This window comes from Emydura macquarii, unplaced genomic scaffold (assembly GCF_026122565.2).
Source record: "Emydura macquarii macquarii isolate MOO-44397 ecotype Brisbane River unplaced genomic scaffold, CSIRO-AGI_Emac_v2 contig_3305, whole genome shotgun sequence".
NCBI classification, from domain to species: domain Eukaryota; kingdom Metazoa; phylum Chordata; order Testudines; family Chelidae; genus Emydura; species Emydura macquarii.
The window spans coordinates 7,609,281-7,633,383 of NW_027133442.1; the positions used below are offsets into that span (position 1 = coordinate 7,609,281).

The 24,103-nt window shown below is 57.0% G+C and overlaps 2 protein-coding genes and 1 pseudogene across 2 annotated transcripts in view; 2 read left to right on the forward strand and 1 right to left on the reverse strand.

The window, feature by feature from the left end:
• Positions 1-24,103, forward strand: part of LOC137143264 (zinc finger protein 436-like) — a 604,313-nt gene that overhangs the window by 257,749 nt on the left and 322,461 nt on the right. The window lies entirely within an intron of this gene.
• On the reverse strand, positions 807-7,428 carry ARMC5 (armadillo repeat containing 5). Its single transcript, XM_067532952.1, is given in 7 exon segments — positions 807-2,646; positions 2,934-3,066; positions 3,638-5,067; positions 5,266-6,103; positions 6,248-6,355; positions 7,123-7,263; positions 7,266-7,428. Coding segments are annotated over 7 exon segments (3,615 nt in total). The 3' UTR covers positions 807-1,844.
• On the forward strand, positions 11,360-15,370 carry LOC137143281 (carbonic anhydrase 4-like; annotated as a pseudogene).

The following is a 24,103-nucleotide window of genomic DNA, read 5'->3' on the forward strand; positions in this document are numbered from 1 at the left end:
ACCCCCCCAGAGCAGCACACGGCATGAGCAGACTAAACAATTGCTTAGAGCCCCGGGACCCTCTTTGCTTTTTGTTGTGGGGGGGACGACCCCCCACATAGTCCTGCTTAGCGCCCCCCATGGGCAGCACCGCCTCTGGGAGGGGAATGTGGCTAGTGCCTTAGAGCAGGAGCGGGGGCTGGGAGTCCGGACTCCTGGGTTCTCTCATGCAACCCCCCGGCCCCTCCTGCTGCTGACGCGAAGGGAAGCGGGGAGGCTGCTGCGTTGAGCCAGTGGGGCTCCGGCTCAGCCTCTTCTGGCCGGGACGTTGGGAAAAAATTGGCTGGGTGTTTACACGAGCTGGGGAGAGAGGCTGGCGCCGGAGGGGAGCCAAGAAATAGCAGGGGCAGGAGCGGGCCCCCCACCTGGAGAGACGGGGAGGAGCACGGGGGAGCCCTGCAGAGAGGGAAGGGGCGATGCGGGGGGGAACAGACAGAGGTGGGGGAGTGAAAGATCCTGGCATTGGGGAACCCCCGAGGGAGGGGGCGATGTGGGAGGGGCAGGGACGAGGGGGGGATTCACGAAGGACCCTGGCAGCAGGGGAGGCGGCAGGGAGGGACCCCGGCAGTGATTGCGGGGGCAGGGCAGGCTAGGGGGGCTCCCAGCCGCGGGGGGGAGATGACACATCCAGGCCAGGCGCTCAGGAAGCAGCCCTCCCTTCCCCCCGCAGCCCATCTGGAAGCACTTGAGCAGCAGGCGTTTCCTGTGCTGTGCAGGGAGGGGAAGCGAAGGGGGGGGCCCAGCTAGGTAGGACAGACAGTGCCAAGGGGGGGCTCCCAGAGCCCGGTTCCCCCCTAATCTTGAACCACTAACCTCCCCCCCCCCACACACCCAGACAGCATGGACGGCTGCTGGCTTTTCACCCGCGACCTCGCCCCCTTTCCACGGCTGAGGCGCCCCCAGGCCACAGGCAGCTCAGACGGGGCTGCTGCCCCTCACGCCCCAGCGCTAGCCCTGGCCACGAGCAGAGATGGGAAACTAGCCCAGGTGGGGGGGAGGGGGAGTCTAGAGGGCTGAGAAGTGCTGCAAGCCGGGACTGCTGGGTTCTCTCCCCAGGGCAGGGGAGGCAGGAGAATGAAGACACAGACTCGTGTGGGTGGTGAAGCCCAGCCTGTATTTCTCCACACACAGTAGCTTATTTAATACATTCCAGTTGCACACATCCATCCATCCACCCCTCTCCCCCCCAGCAGAGAGCAATGCCGCCGGGGGCTCCCTGAATTGCCGTCACCACACCCCGCAGTAGGGCACACCACTGAACACATCCCCCCACTCCCAGAGCCCCCTAGACCCACCCCACCAGGGAGACAGGAAACGAGGTGGGGGTAGATCTCTCTCCAAAGCACCTGCACTGCCCTGCCCCCAAGGGCGACCCCACCAATCGGGGGCAGGGCAACCCCCACCAGTCAAGGTCCACCCCAAACTGCTCTCCCTTGCCCCAGGTGGGGAATTAAAAGGGGCACCCCCCAATATGCTAGGACCCCTTCCTCAAGGGAGGTGGCAGGCAGGACAGGCTCCCACCCTGTGCCATGTCCTGGCCAGTGGGTGTGTGTGAGACTCACTGAAAAGAGATCCCAAGCTATCCCAGGGTTCATTGGCCCATTCCCACTGCCCCACAACTTCTCACCTCAGGAGTCCCATTTCCTCACCCCTACCTTGGCACTACCCCATTTCTCCCCCTTAGCATCCCACTGTCTTAAGCATCAACCTCTCCCAGCTCCCTTCCTGTCTCCCAAATTCTTCTGCTCCAAAGGCCCCTCCCCCCGAAAGCGGAGAGGTGCAGAGGGTGACCTAAGGCCAGCCCCCTACATCCCATCAGCACCTGCTCCCCATGGCGTCTCCATGGCAGCTGCCAAGAGCTCTTGAGCCAGTCCCTTGGGGTCTCCGGTGACTTGGAGGATCCGCGCCAGCGTGGACGCCCGGCTCGTGGGTTCCTCCATGGCCCCCAGCAGGATGTAGCGGGCACAGCGCCGCAGCAGCTGCCCCCGGCCCAGCCGCTCCCCAAGCTGGTACAGCTGGGCTGGGCCGGTGCCAGGGGCCAGGTAATGCCGGCACAGTCCCTCCTCCACCAGCTCTTGCAGCTCTGGCAGCAGGAACTGCTCGGCCACCGCCAGCATCTGTTCTGCCAGCTCCCTCTCCCCGGGGGGAAAAGGGGCCCCGAGGGCCGGGCACAGTTCGTCCCGGCACCCATGCAGGAAGTGGGTCAGCGTGAGGAAGGGGGCAGGCGCCACCCCATGGATGGGCACCAGGGCTTGGCGTGCCTCAGCAAACCCACCTGCCAGCATGGCGTGGAGGACGTCAGAGCCGGCGCACACGGCCTGGCGCGAGGCCAGCACCAGGGCGCCCGAGTCCAACTGGAACTGCAGGTCAGCCTCACCTGCCTTCACCAGCTGCTGGTATGGGCACAGAGGGGTGGGTGCCAGCCGGGGAACTTTGGGGACGGGCGGGGCAAGGAGGGGTGCCGAAGGGACGGCGGCACCCAGCAGCAAGGAGAGCGAGTCCATGGCGTAGAAGGCAAATGGGGGGTCGGCGCCACGTGTCAACATGGCCAGAAGGAGGCGCAAGCCAGCATGTTCCAGGAGCAGCTTCCGGCACAGGGACTTCTTCCTGACGGGGGGAAATGGATCAGTCCCCAGATCAGCCCACCAGCCTTGCCCTCCCCCCAACAGATGGGCCCAGGCTCCCCCTGGATCAGCCCCTCCACCCCCTGATGCCCTCCCCAAAGATCAGGCACCCAGCCTCCCTTCCCCCACACCCCTCCAACAGATGGGCCCAGCCCCCCTTCTTCCCCCTGCCTGATGGGCCCAACCTGGTCCCCCATCAAACCCCCCAGATAGATACAGCTACACCAGCATCGTCCACCCAGGGCCCCCACCTCCCCGGGCACCACTCACCTGCAGATGAGGGGCAGGGCGACGGCGCAGGCCACTTGGTCGGCCTCAGAGCCTGAGAGCAGCATGTGAGTGAGGACGCCAGCTCCGAAGGGCGACTCAGCCTGGACACACAGATTGCACAGAAGGGTCTCGCCTGGGGGCGGGGAAGGGCAGCACTTCAGAGCCCGGCCAGCAGCAACGTGGTCCCATCCCCCCCCCCCGCAGCACATCCCCCGCAACCCGGCACACAGGCCCCATCTCCCCCCCCCGCAGTACAACACCCCCACCAACGCCCCATCGCACAGAGCCCCCAGCCCCCTTCCGGGCCCATGACACCCCCTCGAACTCGGCACAGCCCGGTGCCTACCCTCCCTTGCCCTGAATTCCCCCCAGCATGACACTTCCCCACCCCGGTTCCCCTGGCCAGTCCCCATGGCAGAGCATCCCCTCAAATCCCCCACACAGCCCCACACCCCCAAATCCCTGTGGCACCCCCCAGCCTCGTGCCCGCCTCCCCTGGTCGGCCACCCCCTGCCAAGCCGCACAGCTCCCCCTAGTGCCACGCTGGGGCACTGTGAACCCAACAGCTGAGCTGGGGAGCAAAAGACCCCATGAATCTAGAGCAAACCCCAAAGCCTGCAGCAGGGTTAGCGCCGCATCTCACATTGGGATACTACAGTGGGGTGCTCACCCACTCCTGGGGTGCCGCAGGGGAGAGGACTCACCCAACTCCTTGAACCTCCTGCCGCCACGATTCCCACCGCCCAGACTCCTGGGTCCCTCATGCCCTGTGGCAGCAGCTGCCGCCTCCTCTGGGGGCACACCGAGCACCAGCCATGCCCGCAGCAGGGAGGGGGCGTAGCAGCGCACGAAGGCCTCCAGGCAGACGGGGTTGCACGTGAGCCGGTGCAGCAGCCGCAGGCAGCGCGGCGACGGGGCGGGGGCTCCAGTGACGTAGGCCAGCAATCCCTGCAGGACCGGGCCCGTCACCAGGCTGCGGCTGGGGTCCTCGGCCTGGGAGAACCGCGACAGCAGCAGCAGGGCAGGTGCTTCAGGGGCCCATAGCTCTTCCTCCCCACCCCATGGCAAGAACCGCAGGGCCAGCGCCTCGCCTCGGGGACAGAGAGTTGGCGTGGAGGGGGCCGCATCCAGAGCCGGACGCGATCTGCTGCGGCGCCGCGAGCAGGAAGCAGGGGGCTGGGGCTCCAGAAAGTCATCAGCAAGGAGGCGCTGCTCAGCCCCAGTAGGAATTGGAGAAACCAGACGCAGATCCTTGGAAACTGGGCTGGGTGCCGTATCAGGCTGGTTGGTCCCAGCTGGACGCAGATTCTCGGGAACTGGGCTTGGTGATGGATCAGGGCGGCTGGTCCCGGTGGGAATAAGTGAGGCTGGGCACAGATCCTCAGGAACCGGGCTCGGTGCCAAATTGGGGCAGCTGGTCCCCGCTGGAAATGGCGGTGCCAGGCACGGCTCATCAGATGGTGCCAGGACGTGCCAGTTTGACCCGCCTGGAATTGGTGTTGCTGGATACAACTCTTCGGGGGCTGCCGGAGCCAGGGACCATGCTGGATTTTGCCCATCAGTCCCAGCCAAGTTTGGGGACAGCTCCTTGTTCTGGGCTGCCAACACCGGCGACTGAGTCTGGAGATTCCAGGTGGCGCCAGCAGCATCTGGCGCAGTCCGTGCCGGACGATCTCTCTTGGTCCCGGTGGACTTTGGCATGGCCAGCAGCCCCATGGGGGCTGTGCTGTGCCTGTCAGTCCTGGCTGGGTCTGGCACTGCCGCATGGCGCCTGTCAGCCAAATCTGGCACCTCCACCACCGGCCGTATCTCTGCCAGACAGTGTCCATCAGCTGCGGCTGTAGCCCAATGTGCCATGACTGGCACCTCTGCGCCTGGCATCTCTGCCTTGGTGGAGCCTGGCTCTGCCACTGATGCCGGGGAGATCCTGCCCGGTGCCAAGCACTGCACCCCAGCAGCCAGATCTGACGGCCGAGGATCTAAGCAGCTGGGTGAGTGCGGCCCCGCCTGCCGCCGGCCAGGTCCTGGCAGGTCATCTTGCAGCTCGAGGACGGGGCTGAGGGAGCCGTCGGGGGACCACTGGGGGGAGAGGTCACCAGGACTGGCAATGTATCCCTCGGAGAGCAGCCAGGACCTGCAGTAAGAGAGGAGGAGTGAGAGCCCAAGGCAGCATCAAGCAAGCCGAGCAGCCCAGAGCAAGCGAGCAGGAACATGGAAAGGAGAGGGCCTAGCAACAGGGGGAAGGGAAACCAAAAGCGACCCGGGCAGGCAGGGAGTACTACAAGTAGGGAGAACGGAGAGTGAGCCCCAGCGCACTATGGCAGGTGCCCACCTGAGACTCTGGAAGCTGGATGATTCCCCTCCTGATGCCCCATTCTCCCGCCGCCCCTCGGGGGGGAAGTCAAAAGAGGCAGCATCCCGCTCGTCCTCGCTGTCTCCTTCCTCTTCCTTCTCCTCCTCCTTGCAGCACGCTGCCCACTGGCCCTGGGCCGCCAGCCGCCCCACCAGCAGGGCCACCAGCCCGCCAGCCTGCAGAGCCTCCAATGCCTCCTGGTCGTAGAAGAAGGCCACAAAGGCCACAACCACGCGGGCGTGGCAGCCTCGCTGGCGCCCGTCCTGAAGCAGCGCCAGCAGCAGCTCCAGCCCACCGGCCTCCCGCACCCGGCTGCGGTTCACTGCCTCGCGGCACAGCAGGCACAGCGCTCTGACCAGGGGCTGCAGGAGGGCGCCCGTGACTCCCGCTCCGCGCTGGTGGCGTAACTCCCCCACCAGTGCCGTCACGCCCCCTGCGTTGCCCACTGCCGGCCGCAGCATCCCCTGCAGGCAGAGGTTGGCCAGCGCCGAGATGGCTGCCTCCCGCACTGCCCGCTTGCCGTGTCCAGCTAACGCCACCAGGGGCGCCACGCCACCACCCAGGCTCAGCTGCTCGGCGCAGTCCCGGCTGCAGCCCTTGGTGAGCTCTAGCAGGGCCCGGGCAGCCGCAGCAGCCAGGGCAGGGTCGTCGGGGCTGGCAGCCAAGCGCTCGGAGACAGCACGCACTGCGCCCTGCTGGGCCAGCGCCAGGCGGTGCGCCGGGGTGGTGCCCAGGTTGCGCAGGGCCCGAATGACACTCTGGAGGCACTCACTGTCCTGGGTGCTGGCAAGGATCTGCACCAAGGGGGGCACAGCGCCTGGGAGGGGATGGAGAGAGAAAGGAGGTTAGGGAGCCCCAATCCAGGGAATTAACCCCAATCACCTGCTCCCAGAATGGAGGTGAACACCCTCTCCTGTGTGCCCCCAGCCGTAGGTTGGCGGTGGGACATGGCCCCACTCACCAGCATCATGGATAGCCTGCAAGTTCTCTGTATCAATGGCCAGGTTGCCCAAGGCCCGGGCTGTCCGGTTTTGGATACTCTCAACTCCCAGAGATTTCAGGATCATCACTGGGAAGAAACAGCGAAAAAAAGAAATCAGCCATGAACCATGGTGAGCGTGTTATCCCTCACGTGGAACTGAGATGCACCCACCTCTGGGGCAGGGCGTGGGGGCTGTTTGTACAGGGATCCCTCGACTAGCGCTGAGATACAGCCGCCTCTGGGGTGGGGGCAAGGGGACATGAGACACAAGATTGTCCCACCCCAAAGAGAGATGGAGGGGGCACAGGACTGTACCGCTCATGGGGATCCCAAATCGTATCATGAATGCACAGGGGGAACGCTGGACCACGCCATAGCCAGGGAAGGGAGAAACCAAGGCATCACTGCAGTAAGAATGAGGGAGCCAAGCTGCACAATGTGGGAGTACAGGGGCCCCAGATGCAACCTCCCAGGGCTGGCATGTGCAGGGTAACCCTGGACTGTACCGTGGTGGCTCCAAGGGGAACCCCGCACCCAACCCCAGGCCTGGCAGGTGCAGAGAATCCTGAACCATGCCACTTTGGTTGGGGGGGACCCTGACCCACCCCTCACAGGCCTGGCCGATGCAGGGTAATCCCAAATCATACCACTACATCTCAGCGGGACCACAGACAGTACCACTTTAGCTCTAGGGGATCCAGGCTGCACCCCCAGAGCTGGTGGGTTCAGGGTAACCCCAGACTGTACCATTTTGGCTCGGGGGGACCCCAGGCTGCACCTGCACCAGGTTGGCAAGTGCAGGCTGGCCCCGGACCGTACCACTTCGCGTCGGGGATCCCCCCCGCGTCACTCACCCAGCGAGGGGATCCCCCCCAGCTCCCGCACCTGGGCCCGGCTCCCCCCCTCGGTGCAGCAGTTGCCCAGGATGCTGAGGGCCAGGTCGAGGGTGCGGCGGGGCCGAATGGCCCCAGCCAAGAGCCCGAGCAGGGGACCCAGCCCCCGCGGGCCCGGAACCGCTCGATCCCCCCGGGCTCCTTGATGTGCCGAGTCCGCAGGGCCAGCAGGGCCCGGCCCAGCCCGGGCTCGGCCCCGCCCCGCAGCTGGGCCAGGCAGTAGCCCAGCGAGTCGGTGGGGCAGCTCCCCCCGGCTGCGGCGGCCATAGCGGGAGAGGCCCAAGGGCAAGAGCAACGGGGGGGAGCCTTGAAAGGGGGCCTATCCCGGGGCATTGTGGGAGCTGTAGTTCGGACCCCCACAGGGTCCAGGCTAAAGACGGCTCATGGAACTACAACTCCCATGATGTAGCGCGGCGCCGGCACGAGACGAGCGCGATGCATTGTGGGGACTGTAGTTCTCCCCATTGGTGCTAATGGGAAAGGACTACCCCTCCCAGAAGGCACAGCGCCGGCATGGGCGATGCGGTCTCTGAACCGGCAGGGAGCAATGCCTCATGGGAGCTGCAGTTCTTACCCCAGCTAGGGGAGTGGGTGCGGGGCTGTTACATTGATCTGGGGTTTAGGGGCCCCAGGCCGGGAGGAAGGGACGCTGGTCCGGAGCACGCCTGTCCCACCAGAAGAGCTCCTCCCTGCTCAGCACCACCTGCCTGGAGCAGCTGCTGCAGGACGAGCCCAGCGCTGAGAAAAGACGAGGGAGTCGAGGGCCTCGCGAGAACAAACACAATTGAAACTAGTAATGTGGATTTTCCCTTGGCTGATCCCGGTTGGACCAGTTGGTACCAGTTGGACATTACGTTAAAAAAGGGTCAAAATTTAGCAGCACGGGATCGTGGCGGGACCAGTGATCCATATGTCAAATTCAAAACTGGAAGAAAAGAAGAGTTTAGAAGTAAAACAATTCACAAGAACCTCAATCCTGTGTGGGAGGGAAAAGCTTGCATTCTTACTGATCACCCTAGGGAACCATTGCAGATAAAGGTCTTTGATTATGACTTTGGACTTCAGGATGACTTTATTGGCTCTGATAAATGGGGAGGAGTCAACATGAAGGGGGAGGAGCCACAAAGAATAAGTGGGCGGTGTCAGAATGTGGCTGTCACTCACCCTACAGCTGGCTGCATAATGCTAAATTTGATCCAGGAGCCAGCATTCCTGGGTCCTATCCTGGGCTCAGGCAAGAGAATGGGGTCTGCTAGGTTGGGAGGGGAGTGGGAGCCAGGACTCCTGGGTCTTGTCCCCAGCTCTGGCAGGGGAGTGATGTCTAATGGCTTGGAGGGGGCACAGGAGCCAGAACTTGTTTTCTGACATTAGCTGACTCACTGAGTCCCTTTCCCTGTTGGTGCGTCACTTTCCCCACATGCAATACCAGGAGAACACGCCTGACTGCAGTGGGGAGCAATTTTACCATAGGCTGGGTTGAAATTCCAGCTTGGGCATCAGCACCACACGCACTGGGTGGGGGACCCACAGCCTGGGGTGGGGCAGCTGCTCTCTGGGCTGCCGCTTGGCACCAGTTCATCTAAGATTGCATCAGGGAATTGGGAGGAAGTTCAGAGAAGACACGCACTGCCCCAGGGCATGATCATAGAATCATAGAGTTAGAAGGGACCTCAAGGGTCATCTAGTCTAGCCCCCTGCAGGTACCCAATAGATACCAACTCCCCTGCCAGAGCCAGGGATAGAACCCAGGAGTCCTGGCTTCCAGCCCCCTCCAAACAACTAGACCCCATCCCTATCATCTCTTCTCCCCCCTGCAGCAGTGTAGGGCACTAGCCCCTCAGGAGCACCAGACCCCCAGAGAGAGACAGAGGTTATAAGCAAGGACAACATGACCTCTGACTATACCACCCCCAGGCCTGTGGGGAGATCAGCTGTTGGGGTGAAGCGCAGCAGAGTTTACACTGTCAGCAGAGGCCTGTTTATAGGCTCCCAGCTGGGAGAGGAAGACACTTCCCTCTGTGTACAGCACAGACTAGTTCCCACAAGCTGGCCCAGTTACCCAAACTGGTTCCCAGTCAGACTTGTAAATGCTACACACAAGGAGAGAGCGTCCTCTGTCCCCCATCCCCACATGCTCCATGGGTGCCTTTGAGATCTGAGCCCCCAAACCGGTCTCTTGAGTCCAGATCCCCCTGGTTTAACCCATTAGACCCCACTCCCCACCCAGAGCTGGGAGGAGAATCCAGGAGTCCTGGCTCCCAGCCCTCCCGCACCCCACTCACTACTCTAGCCCACTAGACCCCACCCGTCTCCCATTAATGACTGTCATAGTCCGTACAGGTCACAGTGGGGAAGCAGCCAACCCTGCAAGTTTAAAACCCCTGGTCGGGGCGGTGGTTTGTCATCAAAACGATCTGGCCTTACACACCGCCCCTGTTTTTCAGAGTGATTTACAGTGATGCCACATCTCTGGGCCAGAGAACCAGGAGGGGCAGGGATGGAGGATGTAGACCTTCTTGCACCCCAGCCTGCAGCCAGGACACCTGGTCCTCTCCCTGGCTCTGAGAGGGGAGTGCGATCTAATAGATTAGAGCTGGGGGCAGGGCCTGCAAGTCAGGACTCCTGGGTTGTATCCCCAGCTGGGCGTGGGGTCTAGTGGGTTAGAGTGGGGGGGGGGGGCTGCGAGTCAGGACTCCTGGGTTCCATTCCCAGTTCTGGGAGGTGAGTGAGGTCTAGTAGGTGAGATGGGGGGATGTGAGCAAGGACATCTGGGTTCTAGCCCCCCAGTTAAGGGCTCAAGGAAGTCTTCTGGCTCCAGGAGAGCTGTGGGTGTTCCCCACATGTCTAGCAGGGCGTATCAATAACACTGGCCCAATGCTGTTGTGAGTCAGCCTCAGCTAGTCACATTAGGAGTGAGGAGCTGTAAATCCAGGAAGCACGTTGCTCCATCCACCCAGCTTGAGTTTCAGCAGATGGGGAAACAGATCTGGGTATCATCGTATCATGGGGTGACAGGAGACAGCATCAGCACCTTTGCATTGCACAATTGCCAGCCGCCGAATTCCCTGGGGGAGGCTATGGAGATACCTGGCTGTTCAGTAGAGGGTGCTGGACCAATGCCCCAGAGCGGCACTAGGGGGCACTGTGCTGCAGGGTGCAGGATCAATAGGGGGCGCTCTCCCATTGTAGTCAGGGCTGGCCCCTGTGCAGCGCTAGAGGGTGATCTGATGCAGGGAGTGGAGGGGGAGGCTCAATGGGCGGGGCGCCGCTCGCTCTCCCCTGAACTTCTGCAATGGAGTGCGGCAAAATCTAGTCAAGTGATTTAGGGGTGGGGGCTGGGAGCCAGGATTCCTGGGCTCTTCCCCCAGCTCTGGGAGGAGAGTGGGGTGCAGTGATTCACAGACAGCCCCTCACCCCAAGGTGGCTGTGAGGTGCCCTCCCAGGAGCAAGGGACGTGCTCTGCCCCAAGCCGGGCTGCCCTGTCACTTCCCTCTTGCACCATCACACATCCCTTCTTCTAAGAAGAGCATGAGTCAGCGTGGGCACCTGAGGCCAGCCCCATCTGCCCCCACAAGGGGACCCTAGGAACACTCCTACAGCTGCCCAGTGGGGTGGCACTGCCACCTGGGTCTGGCAGCTTGGGGGAGACACATTCAGGGTGGCCCCCCTTCCTCTGCCTCCATTTCCTTTCCACCCACCCCACAATTTCCTTTCTTCCTTTCTCTTTCTACTCCCTGGTTTTCTCCCTCCCTCCCTCCCCCACTTCTCTCAGTCTCTGTCCCTGCCCCTCCCCGTGGATGTAACTCATCTCTTCCCTGTAATTCCACCCCTGGCCACGCTGGGCTGGGCCAGGCCGGGCTGGGCCAGGCAGTGACCCTGTGTATATAAGGAGCCGCAAAGAGCCCTTCACCCCTTCAGTGTCACCTTACCTACCAGGCACAGCCAGTTCCACGCCCCACAGGTGAGAGCTGCTCGCTGCTTAGCATCCCTAGGGCCCCTTATCCTCTAGGGGCGCCAGCTCTAGGGGGTGGGAAATGGGGCATGGTGCCTGTCCCCTCTAGGGGTGCTGCTGGCTTGGGTGGGAAATGGGGCACAGGGCCTGTCCCCTCTAGGGGTGCTGCTGGCCCAGGGGTGGGAAATGGGGCACAGGGCCTGTCCCCTCTGGGGGTGCTGCTGGCCCAGGGGTGGGAAATGGGGCATGGGGCCTGTCCCCACTAGAGCCGTGGGCTCTGATCTGGCCCCAGGGCAAGGGGGCTGGCTGGCTCAGGGCAGAGGGAGGTGAATCCAGACTCTCCCATCCTTGCTCCAGGTTCCTCTCAGCAGGTGACATCAGAGACATGGATCCCATCTGGGTCCAGCACATCATTTTCCTGGGGATGCTGCTAGGAGCCGGCTATGCCAGTACGGCAGGTAAGGCTGCTCCCCGCCCCGCCCCCCCCCGATCCTCCTTGCTGGGGCCAAGCCCCTGGGAGGGGCAGCAGGATGGGGTTATTGGTCATCTCCCTGCTCTGACTCCCACCTCTCTTTCTCTGTCCTGCAGGTTCCTGGTGCTACGAAGACCCACACTGCGGTAAGAGAACCCATCCGCCCCCTGTGATACAGGCATCCACCCTCTTACATCACACAGCAAGGGAGTTAATTACTGTTTCCCTACTTTTAGATGGGTAGGGAAAATGAGGCACAGTGAAAGGAAGGGTCAGCATTCCATAGCCAGGAATAGAACCCAGGAGTCCTAATTCCCAGCCCCAGCCCCCTGCTCTAACCCACAAGACTCCAACCCCCTCCCAGAGCCATGTGTAAAACCCAGGAGCCTCTCCTGCTTTACCCCACTAGACCCCACTCCCCTGCCATAGCTGCAGAGAGAACCCCGGAGTCCTGACCCCCCAGGTCTCCCACTCTAGCCACTAGACCCCACTCCCCTCCTAGGTCTGGGGATAGAACCCCGGAGTCCTGACTCCCAGCTCCCCCCCTCCAACCCACCAGAACTCATCGTTCTGCCAGAGCCAGGAACAGAACCCAGGAGTCCTGGCTCCAAGACTAAAATTTGTATCATGCAGCCACCTCTGGGGTGGGTGACAGCAGCTGATTAACATTGTGACTCCTTCCTCATTTCCTTCTGTGGCTCCTCCCTTCTTGGCAGGCCCAGAGACATGGGCAGCTCTGGGACACTGTAACGGCACCAGGCAGTCCCCAATCAACATCATCACTGCTGCGGCTGTCCACGATCCCCACCTGGGGGTCGTGTCCCTCGCTGGCTATGGGGATGCCAGGAAGCTGATTGCCATGAAAAACTCGGGGACGACAGGTAGGTGTAGACTGCATCCTAGGGGTGAGCGCCCTGCACTGCCGTGCCGGATGCCTGGATCCCATTCTCCATCCTGGTCTCTCCCCCTGGGCCCTAGGGGTGATTGCCCTGTGCTGCCCTCCTGACACGTGGGTCCGATTCCCTGCGTTGACCTCTCTCCCCCTACAGTGGATGTGGAATTAGAGGATGGACTGCATCTCAGTGCCCCAGGGCTCCCAGCTATCTACACCGCCAAATCCTTCCACCTGCACTGGGGCCAGGGAGACACCAAGCCCGGCTCAGAGCATCTCATCAACGGCAAACGTTTCTCCATGGAGGTGAGAAAGGCGGGGGGATGCAGTGCTGGCCCCAATGCCCCAGTGTGGAGCTAGGGGGCACTGTGCTGCAGGGAGCAGGGCAGGGGGAGCCCAGTAGGGGGTGCTGTGCTGCAGGGAGTGGGGGGCTCAGTAGGGGGCACCGTGCTGCAGGGAGCGGGGGCGGGGGACTCGGTAGGGGGCACCGTGCTGCAAGGAGCAGGGGCTCGGTACGGGGCAGCGTGCTGCAGGGGGCGGGGGCTCGGTAGGGGGCAGCGTGCTGCAGAGGGCGGGGGGCTCAGTAGGGGGCACTCTCTTATTTCTCTCTCCCCCTTTAGCTCCACATCGTTCATACCAAGAACAACGTGAGCGTGGCTGAGGCCCGCAAGGATCCCGTGGGAATTGCGGTGCTGGCCTTCTTCGTCCAGGTGAGAGGGACGATGCAGGGCAATAAGCCAGGCCTCCTGGGTTCTATGCCCAGCTCGGGATGGGAAGAGGGGTCTAGTGGGTTGGAGCAGCAGGGGCTGGGCAGCAGGACTCCTGGGTTCTCTGGGCGGGAAGTGGTATCTGGTGATTCAAAGAGGGAGGGGAGTCTCTTATTCTGAGTCGGTCTGTGAGTCCCACCGCCCTATGCCTCAGTTCCCGTGTGTTGTACTCATGTGATCTCGTCCCTCAGGCCATGCAGCACACACGCCCCTCCCAGGCCTGGGATTCCTTTACCCAGCACTTGAAGAAGGTGGATCTGATGAGTGAGTATCCCTTGAACTGGGGCTGGGGAGAGCTGGATTACGGCTGGCCTAGCACTGGGGCTAGGGACACTACAGCTCTGCGCCACCAGGGGGCAAGATAGAATGACGGTGGGAACAGTGTCGACTGGGTCAGAGGAGGAGGGGCTGAGAGCCAGGACTCCTGGGTTCTGTCCCTAAATCAGGGAGCGGAGTGGGGTCTAGTGGGTTGGAGGAGCGGTAGGGAGCTAGGGTTCTTGGGTTCTATCCCCAGCTCCAGGAGAGGCAGAGATGGGCCATCACTCTCCCCCTGCCCCTCCAGATAAGACTACGGATTTGGACGGCTCCTTCTCCCTGCGGGAGCTGCTGGGTGCCGTGGACCTAGCCCGTTATTACCGCTACAACGGCTCCCTCACCACCCCCACCTGTGACGAAGCTGTGGTCTGGACGGTCTTCCCGGATGCCCTTCTGGTGCCTCCTGGTGTGGTGAGTAGGGGGAGGGAGGCAGGACACCCGGGTTCTATCCCCAGCTCTGGGAGGTGGGTGAGGTCAGCGGGTTAGAGAAGCGGGGGCTAGGAGTCAGGACTTCTGGGTTCTTTTGAGAGTTCACCCCTCCCCCCGCTGTTCAAATGCCCACCCTCTGTGCTCCAAAGTGATCTCCATTAGAACCCCCTCAGTTCTCCCCACTGAGAGGACGTCCTCCCCTCCACTCAGTAGGGCACCCCAAGTTTGCTTCCCTCCCTCAATTCGCCCCTCCCCCACTAATCTGTCTCCCTTCCCCACAGGTGGCTGCATTCCCTGCCACCCTTCGTGCCACAAACTCAAGCACTGGGCCCCTGCTGAAGAACAACTATCGGCCTCCACAGAGCCTGGGGGAACGCCAAGTGTATATCTCAGCAGCCCTCCACGCCACCCCCAGTGCCTCTCCTGCCCCCGTGACTGCACCCCTCATCTCCCTGCTCATCAGCACTACAGTGATCGCCTGGCACCTATAGAGGGATGGACAGAGCCAGACACCTAGGGGCTGGGACTAGGTTGGGGGATACTGGGAGTCAGAACTCCTGGGTTCCATTCCTGGTTTGGCTACAGACTCCGTGTGTGACCGTAATCAAATGCCACCCCCACTCTGGGCCTCAGTTTCCCCATCTGTAAAATAGGGACAGGTTTTGCTGCACGGTCCTGCAGCCAGCATTGATCATAGTCCTCTTCATGACAGGGTGGGAAGGGAATGCACCCTTCAGCTAATATAACTCAAGCGGAAAGGATTGCAAGTCCCCCCCCCCCCCACTGCCTCCACCAGGAGTTTGGACTAAGTGGGTGGAGGGGGTTTTGCAGAATATTGTGTCTGTCTGTCCTACTGCCCTCTGCTGGACGGGTGAGCCCTGCTCCGTGTGTGTCCATCCATCTGTCCTACTGCCCCCTGCGGGGAACAGCTGTAGCAGGAGACCTGGCCCATGTAAACTCTGGGGTGTATTTGAAGGACTCTTTGAAACAATGGTCCAGCTATGCATGAACTGGCAGGTGAATAGGATGCCTAGGAAATGCTTAGGGAGAGGGCAAGGCAATGGCTTAGCTCCACATCCAAAAGGCTGAAGCTTCACCCTGCGGAGAAACGCATTGTCAACTGATCTCCTGCTACACGAGGACAAAAGCAGAGCCCCAAGCTGGATAAAAGGAGGGACTCACAGCTTCAGGGGGGGACTTGTTCTCAGCTAACAGCTGTTGTGAACTTGAGCACAGATAAATCCCTGCAGGTGCTTTGAAGGACTGTTCCCCAGCCAGAGTTGGGGGATGATCTCTGGATAGCTTATTAGCATGGGTGTAGGTTCTTTGGTTGTTTTCAGTATGTGTTCTTTGTAATGCTTTCCCCTTAAGAATAAATGTGCTTGCTGAGAGAGTGCCGTGTGGTAACTTATCTGTGGGCAATGACGCTGTTAACAGCCTCCAAGCAGAAGGCAAAGCAGGCCTGATGAGTCAGCCTGATCTGCTGGGGAATTCACACTGTAGGCAGGGAACTGTGCAGCCTGGAAATACCTAGGAGGCAGAGGTGCATGGTCAAGAGAGGTGATGGCAGAGGAGTTGGGAGCCTCGCATGGGGAAATACAGGTCTGCCTGCATTCAGAGAAGAAAGACTTGGTACATTGCAAGACTGCATCTAAGAGAAGGCCAGACTCCTTCCACTTCTACTTCCCCCTGGGACTTCCCCAGGGCCTCAACATTTGACTAGGTGCTTAGGGCGAAAAAGGGCAACAGATGATAATAATTAACTCGCTCACAGGTTTATTGTGAGTTTTAAGGCTATAGCTTCTAGAAAGAGCTGTGCTGGTCCCATTCAGAAAGGGCTACAAAGAGTTAATCATTAGGCTTCAGGGCCTACTAAATGGTCACCCAATAACTATTTAGCCTGCGGTTGGAACAAGGTCTGTCTCTCACCGTGTGTTTGAAGCCCCTGGCAGAATGGGGACCTAGATCTTGGTCAGGGTCTGTGTGGCACCTGTCATGTTGGGGTTTGAAGTAGCTGCCCATATAAAAAACAAACAAGTAATAATAAATTGGTAATAAGTTGTGACTTACAGAGACAAACATGCAACTTTAAATTCAAGGGTTTGTCTGTGTGCACACTGCCCCCTGCTGGTGGCAATGAGGCCTGCTGTGTGTGTGGGCACATGGATGCTGCCCCCTGCTGGAGGCAAGGAGCCCTGCTCTGTGTACACACCCTTTTTAAACAGTCAAGGGTTGCGTTTTTAGGGCTTTTTTTAAATAGGAATGTGCATGCTTGAATTGTAAGTATCGTTACAAGCAGCTCTCTGTAACTTTTTAAAGCCTCAAGGAACTCTTCAACTGAAAGAACCATGCTACTATTCCACTGCCTGCATTTCACATATTTGTCTATATATTGGGGTTTGTGGGTGCATGAAATGCCCTGGTTCCTGAGAACATGGCTCTCATTAGGCTTTAATAAGGGTATTTTGGTGCCTAGGTGTAATACAGTCAATCATAAACACCTTTGTTAAAACCCATGCCCTTTTATACAGTCAGAGCAAATTGATTTTGAATAGTATGTCTAGGGACCAGAGTGGAATGATTACATTTCAATGGGGGGGGGGGGGGGAGAGAGAGAGAGAGAGAAGGTAAATGGTTGGAAAGTAACAGCTAATACTTAAGTCGTTTTGGACCTAAAATACTTTCAAGAGTCAAGACACAGCTTAGATTTTGAGAGAAGGGGTTTTCAGAAAGTTAGAGTGAATATTTTAGTGACACTAAAAAAGTTTTACAAAAATGGTCAGCTCTGTGGCTGTTGTTACACTAGCATAAAGCGATATTAAATATCTGTTCATTGATTCACTCTATCTAAAACAGAACCACAAAATATTTTTTACTGATTGAGCTGAGTAATTGTTGTTATAAAGGGACACAGGCAATCCCCCACTACTCAACAAAAATATAGTCTGAACACAGGTTACTGGTTTTGCATTTTTGAAACACATTCTGTATCAGCCAGCTTCTCGTCTTCTCCTCGAGTTTGCATTAATCCACCTTTCTAATCCAGAGCAATTTTTGGAGGAAGCTGCAGGGTTAGATAATGGAAAAATTTGTGGTTTATTTGCTCATAAAGTCTTCAAAAGATACAAAGGAAATCTCCAACCTGGCTAGTCATACTTTCAGTTTAATAAATAAACCAACCCACAAACGGAGTTAAAATTGGCAGGATTTAATTTCAAACAAAAATTACTTTTAGAGATTTTTCCCTTTAGAAATATTAAACATTTGCCTCCCTGCTTCATTGGTAATTTGCTTGTTGACTGATTTACGCTGAGTAACTATAGCTAATAGGCCTTTTGCGCTGAGAGATGGAGCAAGAGTAATTCAGTTCCAAAGACATGGACATAGTCTGTTGGATTTACTACCGGCATCACATTGCAATTCTGTGATAGGCACTTTGTTTTCCCATGATCAGGGAGCAGCCCTGTTGTTTTGCATGTGTGACATGATATACTCCATGTACACCCTTATGGTGTGATTTGTGTGTCATTCATGTTCCCCCTTACAGTGTAACTATGTATTGTCTGATGCAAGGTATGTGTTTTTGGAATGCTCATGACATACTGAACATTGTTATGGTAGCATGTTTCCTGCAATGTCACACATATACAGATATGAAACTGCTGTCTCATATCCCCACATGTGTCTCACATAGTTTGACTAGATGCAGACGAACACAAAGCTGTGTTTCCATGCCCAGCAGAGGCACGCATACAGGAACAATGGACTGGTCTAAGTACCTGTGAGCACTTTGGCTCAAGTGGAAGAAATCATGCCCATTGCCAGACAGGGTTGATCACCTGACCCCAGGGGGTGTTGGGGAAACTTGTTAAAAGCTGAGGCATCTGTGTCTCGGGCTCTCCCCTGGAATCCATCTTCTAAGCAACACCAAAGACTGCGAATCTACCCCCGGGGGCCTGCTAGCAAGAGGCATCGCAACCAACCTGTATGGTAAGATGAATACAGACTGATATATTAATCTTAGGTCAAGATTAAGGAATTGATCACAATTAACTAAAGAGAACTCAATTTATTAATAATCTGACTTAGATTCACTTAAAATCTTGCTATAATCAATAAACTTATTTGTTTGTTTTATCTAAAACAGATCATGTGGCTTGAGTGTGTGCAGAGACCTCAGAGTGACAGATGGTGCATATCAATTTGATAACTTGACAGACAAGTGTAAATGAGCTTGCAGGGTGCAGTACACAGCACTGAACCCTGCAAGACGGCAGTCCCTGGAGTTGCATCTGGGACTGGAGGTGTTTGCTGAGGGTCTATCCCATGAGTAGCTGGCCAGAAGTGCTCCTTCACTAGGCCAGGGACTGATTATTCACAAGAGGCTAAGCATGGGCCAACCCAGGAATGGGTGGTTCACACAGAAAAGCGGGATAAATCCGGGCCCAGGAGTGAAGAATTGGGGTGACCCAGCTACACGCCAGTCCAGATTGCAGGTTGGGGGAGAAACATCACAGTATGACTGTATAAATACCACTTAAACTGAAGCTGCCTCCATTTGGCAAATGAGACATGAACACCAGAATCGCCCCTGTGTTTAGAATAGGTGAACTGCATTCTGGTAGGCACATTTGCATTGACAGAAACAATGTGTTTATTTTTTTTACCCATCCTAGGTACTAGGCACTTTGCCAGTGATCAAAACCACAGCTCCTCCGGTGTGGACAGGACATTGCAGGCGTATTTTAGTTTAAAATAAAATACAGAAACACCAACAAAATACTAGGCACCAAAACAGAATGATCCCCCGGTCACAGGTTCCAAGCACATTAGTGGGTTTTGCCGCTGTGTTATCGGTTGCCACTCTGAACAATTCTGGACAGCACAACGGGGAACCCGTGTTCTGTCAGACGCAAGTGGAGCAGCAACCACTTGTTTTGGATCAAGGAAGGTTTGCATTTGCCAGACCCAGGGGCCTTTGCAGAGGATGTCCCACCAGCAGCCCCTCTCTTTTCAAACAGGGTTTCATCTCAAGCGGGGATGGTGTTTGCTGCCGTGGCACTTGGGGTCAGGAGGTCTGGCAGGCAGATGGGTGCCAAGACATTTACACACCCCTGTTCTCTCGCAGTGCAAAAGCAGCACCTGGCTCCGTCACAACAAAAAGTAAACAATACACGGGAGGTGCTGGCCAGCCAACTTCCTCTGCTTTTTGTGGTCTTCACACAACTTTGATCAGCGTCCCATACCACATCTGGTCCACGCTTGCTCCTAGCACCTGGCACCAGCCCCTGTATCCCTTCCTCCAGCAATCTTCCTCCTCTCCTCTGACTCACTCAACTCCAGTTTTCTTCATCTGATGGTCTCCATGCAATCCATTATCACTCCAGCTAGGGCACAGGTTTGGGCAATTACCTCTCTATTAGTAGTGTGCAAAGGCGAGCTAACACACAGTGACATCTTTAGACCCAATTTCTCTGCTTCCACAGCTCTTGCTATTATCACGCCCCTCGTGCGACGATCCCACCAGGTCAATATCAGTGGCAAAGCTCAGATGACTCATTTTTCAAGACATTGACCGAGCCGTTTGGGGTTTTGTTATTGCTGGTAGGACTCAGAAGCCTCAGTGAGGCCCGGGCTTGCCTGCAAAGACAGGGGCCACGGTGTTACCTGTCAGCTCTGTGCTCTTGGGGAACCAGGGTGCAAAACCCCTACTCTCTGGCTCACCTGAATCCCCCCCAGCCTCTCCTTGAACCAGAAACCAAAAGCAATGAAGAGGCAATGGGAGACACACCTAAAACCCTCCAAACAAGGGTGATAGGATTAAGACAACTCCCCTAGCCTCATCTACATCAAAGATGTAAAAAGGAGGCATCTCAATTAGCACATCAAATGGAGAACAGAAGCCTCATCTACAGCGAAGATGGAACAAGAATTAGCCTAGCAAATGGAGAACCAAGCTCCAAAGCAGGAACCGCACTGAACTCTGGGATTGGCAGAGCAGGGACGCACTGCATGATGGGACATCTCTGCTCCTGATGGAAATGAACCCACACCTGCACATATCCAGCTCCGCAGTTATCAGACCATTCTAGTTATTGATATGCAAAACACTGAATCTGCCTGGCTGCATTGTGAGCTCCCTCAAGGAACACTGCCCATAGCCAGGAGTCATCAGCTCCTATTGTCCAGCATAAAGAAAACCACTCTGGGATACTTCCTTGAGACATTGTTTACCCATAAATAAACCTGGTGTTCTACAAAAACCCCTACCCAAGTTCAAACCCCTGTTCTGATGCCTGGATCCAAATTCTGCATCAGATCCACTGGAACTTCCCCTTTTCCTGACTGATCATGTTGGGGGCTCTGCCTGTCTCAAGTGCTCCAGACCCTAAGCTGAACAGCCTGTCTGCTGGGAACCTTTGAGCTGTACGGAGTGGTGAGACTGCCCCCAACTCTCTCACTTTTAGTCCAGGTATAACTTTCTACTTTTGCAATCAAACCTAGGTAGCTTTCTCCAATACAATACTACACAATTACAGTTGGGGTAAGTGTTTGTTTTTCTCTCCTTGTATCGTATTACTATTAGTATAATTTATTTTATTGCCAGGTGTATAAAACATTTCTTATAATCACACTGGTTGCCAGTCTCTCTCCAAACTTCATTTACTCCTGTGTGTTCTTGGCTTCCCCATCTTGCTCTGCAGCAATGCTTCTTTTACCTAAGCCAAAGATCCCTGGAGTGCCCAAAAATCCTATGGGGTTTGCTCATCAAGGGGGTTACTGCTAGAACAATTGTAGAGTGGTGAGGGGCAGCTGAGAAGTGCTGCTCCGCCTAACCTGTGGAGTCCAGGGGCATATAAGGATGGCTGCTGAAAGTGCTGTGTCACCCAGCCTGCTGAGTTCAAGGACATATAACGGGTCAGCTGAGAATGTGGATAGCCCGGTCCGCTCAGACACTCGGTTAACCTGGAAAGTGCGTGTGTATCTCTGGTGCTGGAGGAATCCAGCCCTGAAAACCTTTGGTCCTGCAGGACAGCTCCTTTGGGAGGGGATTTGTAGTCATATGAACACAAGTAACACAAGCAGTACATTAATAGAATCACACACCATCTTCCAGGAAAGTAACCCTAATAAATGAGCAAACCCCCAGGTGACAGGCAAATCTGGTAACAGTGGCTCCATCTACACAGCCAGCAGAAGTCCACGGCAGCGAGTCTCAAGGCCTGGGCCAGCAGACTAGGGTTCGTGGGGCTTGTACTCTGGCAGCAGCCATGTAGCTTTGGCTTTGGACTGGAGTGGGAGCTCTGAAGCTGGGGGTGGGTTTCAGAGCCAAACTCCAGCCTGAGCCTGACCAGCTGCTCTGCTAGTGCAAGTGCGAGGGTACAAACCTGAGTCTCTAGGCCCAGGTGGCGAGACTGGTTGCTGCAGGTTTCTGCTGGCCATGTAGACACACACTGAGCCCTGCACCATGGAGCTGGCAGCCTACGATGACCAGAGCTGGAGATTAGAACCCAGGATGGGGCACTAAAGGGGGAGCAAAAAGTAGGGGGGGAGGAGAAATGGGAGCATGCCCCCTACTGAACACCCCCTGCCTTGGCACACAGCACCCCACCGGGCCCCCCCACCCCTTGATGCACGGCACCCCCTAGTACTGCACAGGGGCATTGGGACCAGCGCTGAGCTGGTCCAAACCCCATCCCCCCATTCACCTCCATGGAAAAGTGTTTGCCATCAAGGTGATGCTCCTAGCCACTTCTCTTAGGCTCTTAGTAGGGTCTGCCCACTACAGGGACCCTGTAGATAGCAGCCTCCTGCTGCATCTCCTGAACTTTGCTCTGTGCGGCTTCTATTCCCTGAGCCACTTCCACGCAGTCCCAGCACCTTCTTCACCCTCTGCCCAGCCAGCAAGTTCCAGCAGCCAACCAGGAGCTCCCTTTTGCTCCCCTAGTCCCTGCCAGCAACTGCTTTGTCCAAGGTGCTACCCTGCCTGCAGCCCCCAGGAACAGTCCTCACTCCTTGGGTTCCCTGGAGCAACTGACTGTCTCTGACTTTACAGCTACTTTTATATATGAGCCAGTGGGCCTTGACTGGCTGCTCCGTGCAGCCTCCCCCCAATTGGCTGCTTCCTGCACAGCCTTCCTAGGCTGCTTGGAGGACTCACCTCCACTGCTCCTTTCTGGGACAGGGTGTGGCAAGCCCATGAGGCATCCATTGAACCTTTCTTCTCTGGTGTGGGGTGAAGACCCCACCACAGAGATGAAGAGATGGATAAGTAGGTAGGAGGGTGGAGGGATGTATAGTTAGTACGTAGGGGATATGGAAATAGATGGATGGAAGGGGTGGGTAGCTGGGTCTGTAGGAGGTTGGAGGGATGGGCTGCTGAATAATTGGGTCCATAGGGAGATGGAGGGTATTAGACAGTTGGGTCTGAAGAGATGTAGCAAGAATAATTGGGTAGATGGATCCATAGGGGGATGGAGGGATGGGTGGTTAGGCCCATAGGGGGATGAAGAGGAGGAGGATTGGGTGGGTAGTTAGGTCCACAGGGGGATGGAGGGCTGATTAGTTGGGTAGATGAGTCCATGGGGGATGGAAGGATAGGTAGCTGGGTCCAAAGATGGATGCAGAGAGACAGTTGATCCATAGCAGGTTGGGTAATTGGGTCCATGGGGGGGGGGGTGGAGGAAAGGCTAGTTAGGTAAATAGGTCCATAGCAGGGAATGGAGGGGCCAGTTGGATTCATGGGAGTGGAGGTAACATACATAGATAAGTAGACATGTTGGTATGTCTACATGGGGAAGGAAAGATCAATTGACCTTCTGCAGACCTCCTTGCCAGAACCGACTCTTCCTTTGCCCCTCTCCCCTTGTGGCAGAAGCCACTCCCCATCCCCTTGTTGGGGAAATGGTTTATGATGGTTCTGTGTGTTTGTAAATCAGTTCAAATAATCTCCTGTTAGTACTTCAGGCCAGACTCCATATTGGATCTTAATTCAAAATGGAGTCAGAGACGGAGATATTAGACACTGATGCTTGGTAAGGTGCCTGGAGACAGGGTAAAAAGGCGGGAAGCCTGTGATTTAGGGAGCCGTGTGCACAAAATTAGTGTTGTGTGCACGACCCAGAAAGCGGGAAAATTCTAGCCACTGATTGGCTAAGGAAGAAGCAAGCCAAAGTGATTTAAGGAGGCCAGTGCCACAATTTGGGGCTGTCCATCTGAGTGACAGTGTGGCGAGGGTATGTTTGGTTAGTGTGGGCATCGTGATTCAAGGACGAGAAGCAGCCGACTGCGGACCAGGCTGAGAAGCAGACGAATAAGACCAGATCGTGAACAGTGCTCCCGGGGCAGAGTGAAGATCCATTGTAAATATCTAAAGACTGAGGGGACCCACGGGTTGCATTATTGGTATTTGGGCCTGGGGTTTACCCCCTTTGTTTTATTCTTAACTTCAGTGGTTGTGTGTTTATGATTTGTCACCACAATAAATTGCCCTTTGATTGAACAACAGTGGTGTGATTTACAGTCTGTCCCCGGTGATAGATCCGGAAGCCAGGGTAAACAAACTTCCCCCGTAACACGCTAGGGAACGCAGGATAGCACGTGGCACTCAGCACTGGTGCCAAGTTTCTGCCTGGCCCAGCTTCACTCTGCCACTCCTAAGAGCAGTGGCATTGCTATCGGTGGGCCATGGCCCCCTCACTTTGAAAGCAGACCCACCCAATCAGATTTTAAGCAATTCATCCCATGTTTTTAATCAGCCCCTGTTACAGGTGGGAACAAGCCTTGTGTCACAAGTGAGTCAGCCACAGGCCCTGCCAAAAAAATCAGTTCTGATTGCGCCTCTGCCTAGGGGGTGAGGGCTTCAGCTGGCTCAGAACATGGGCTGAGCTCCACCCAGCTACCAGGGAATGGTGGGCCACAGAGGGCAAAGGAAGGAGTGACAGGGTTAGTCAGGCTCTAGAGACATCCCTGCTCTGACACTAGCCCCTGGCACACGGTGACTCTGAGCCAATAGGACTGGAAGTCAGGACTCCTGGGTTCTCTCCCCAGCTCTGGAAGGGGAGTGAGGGCTGGGATTCCTTAGTTCTATTCTACTTCCCCCCTCCCTGCCGTCT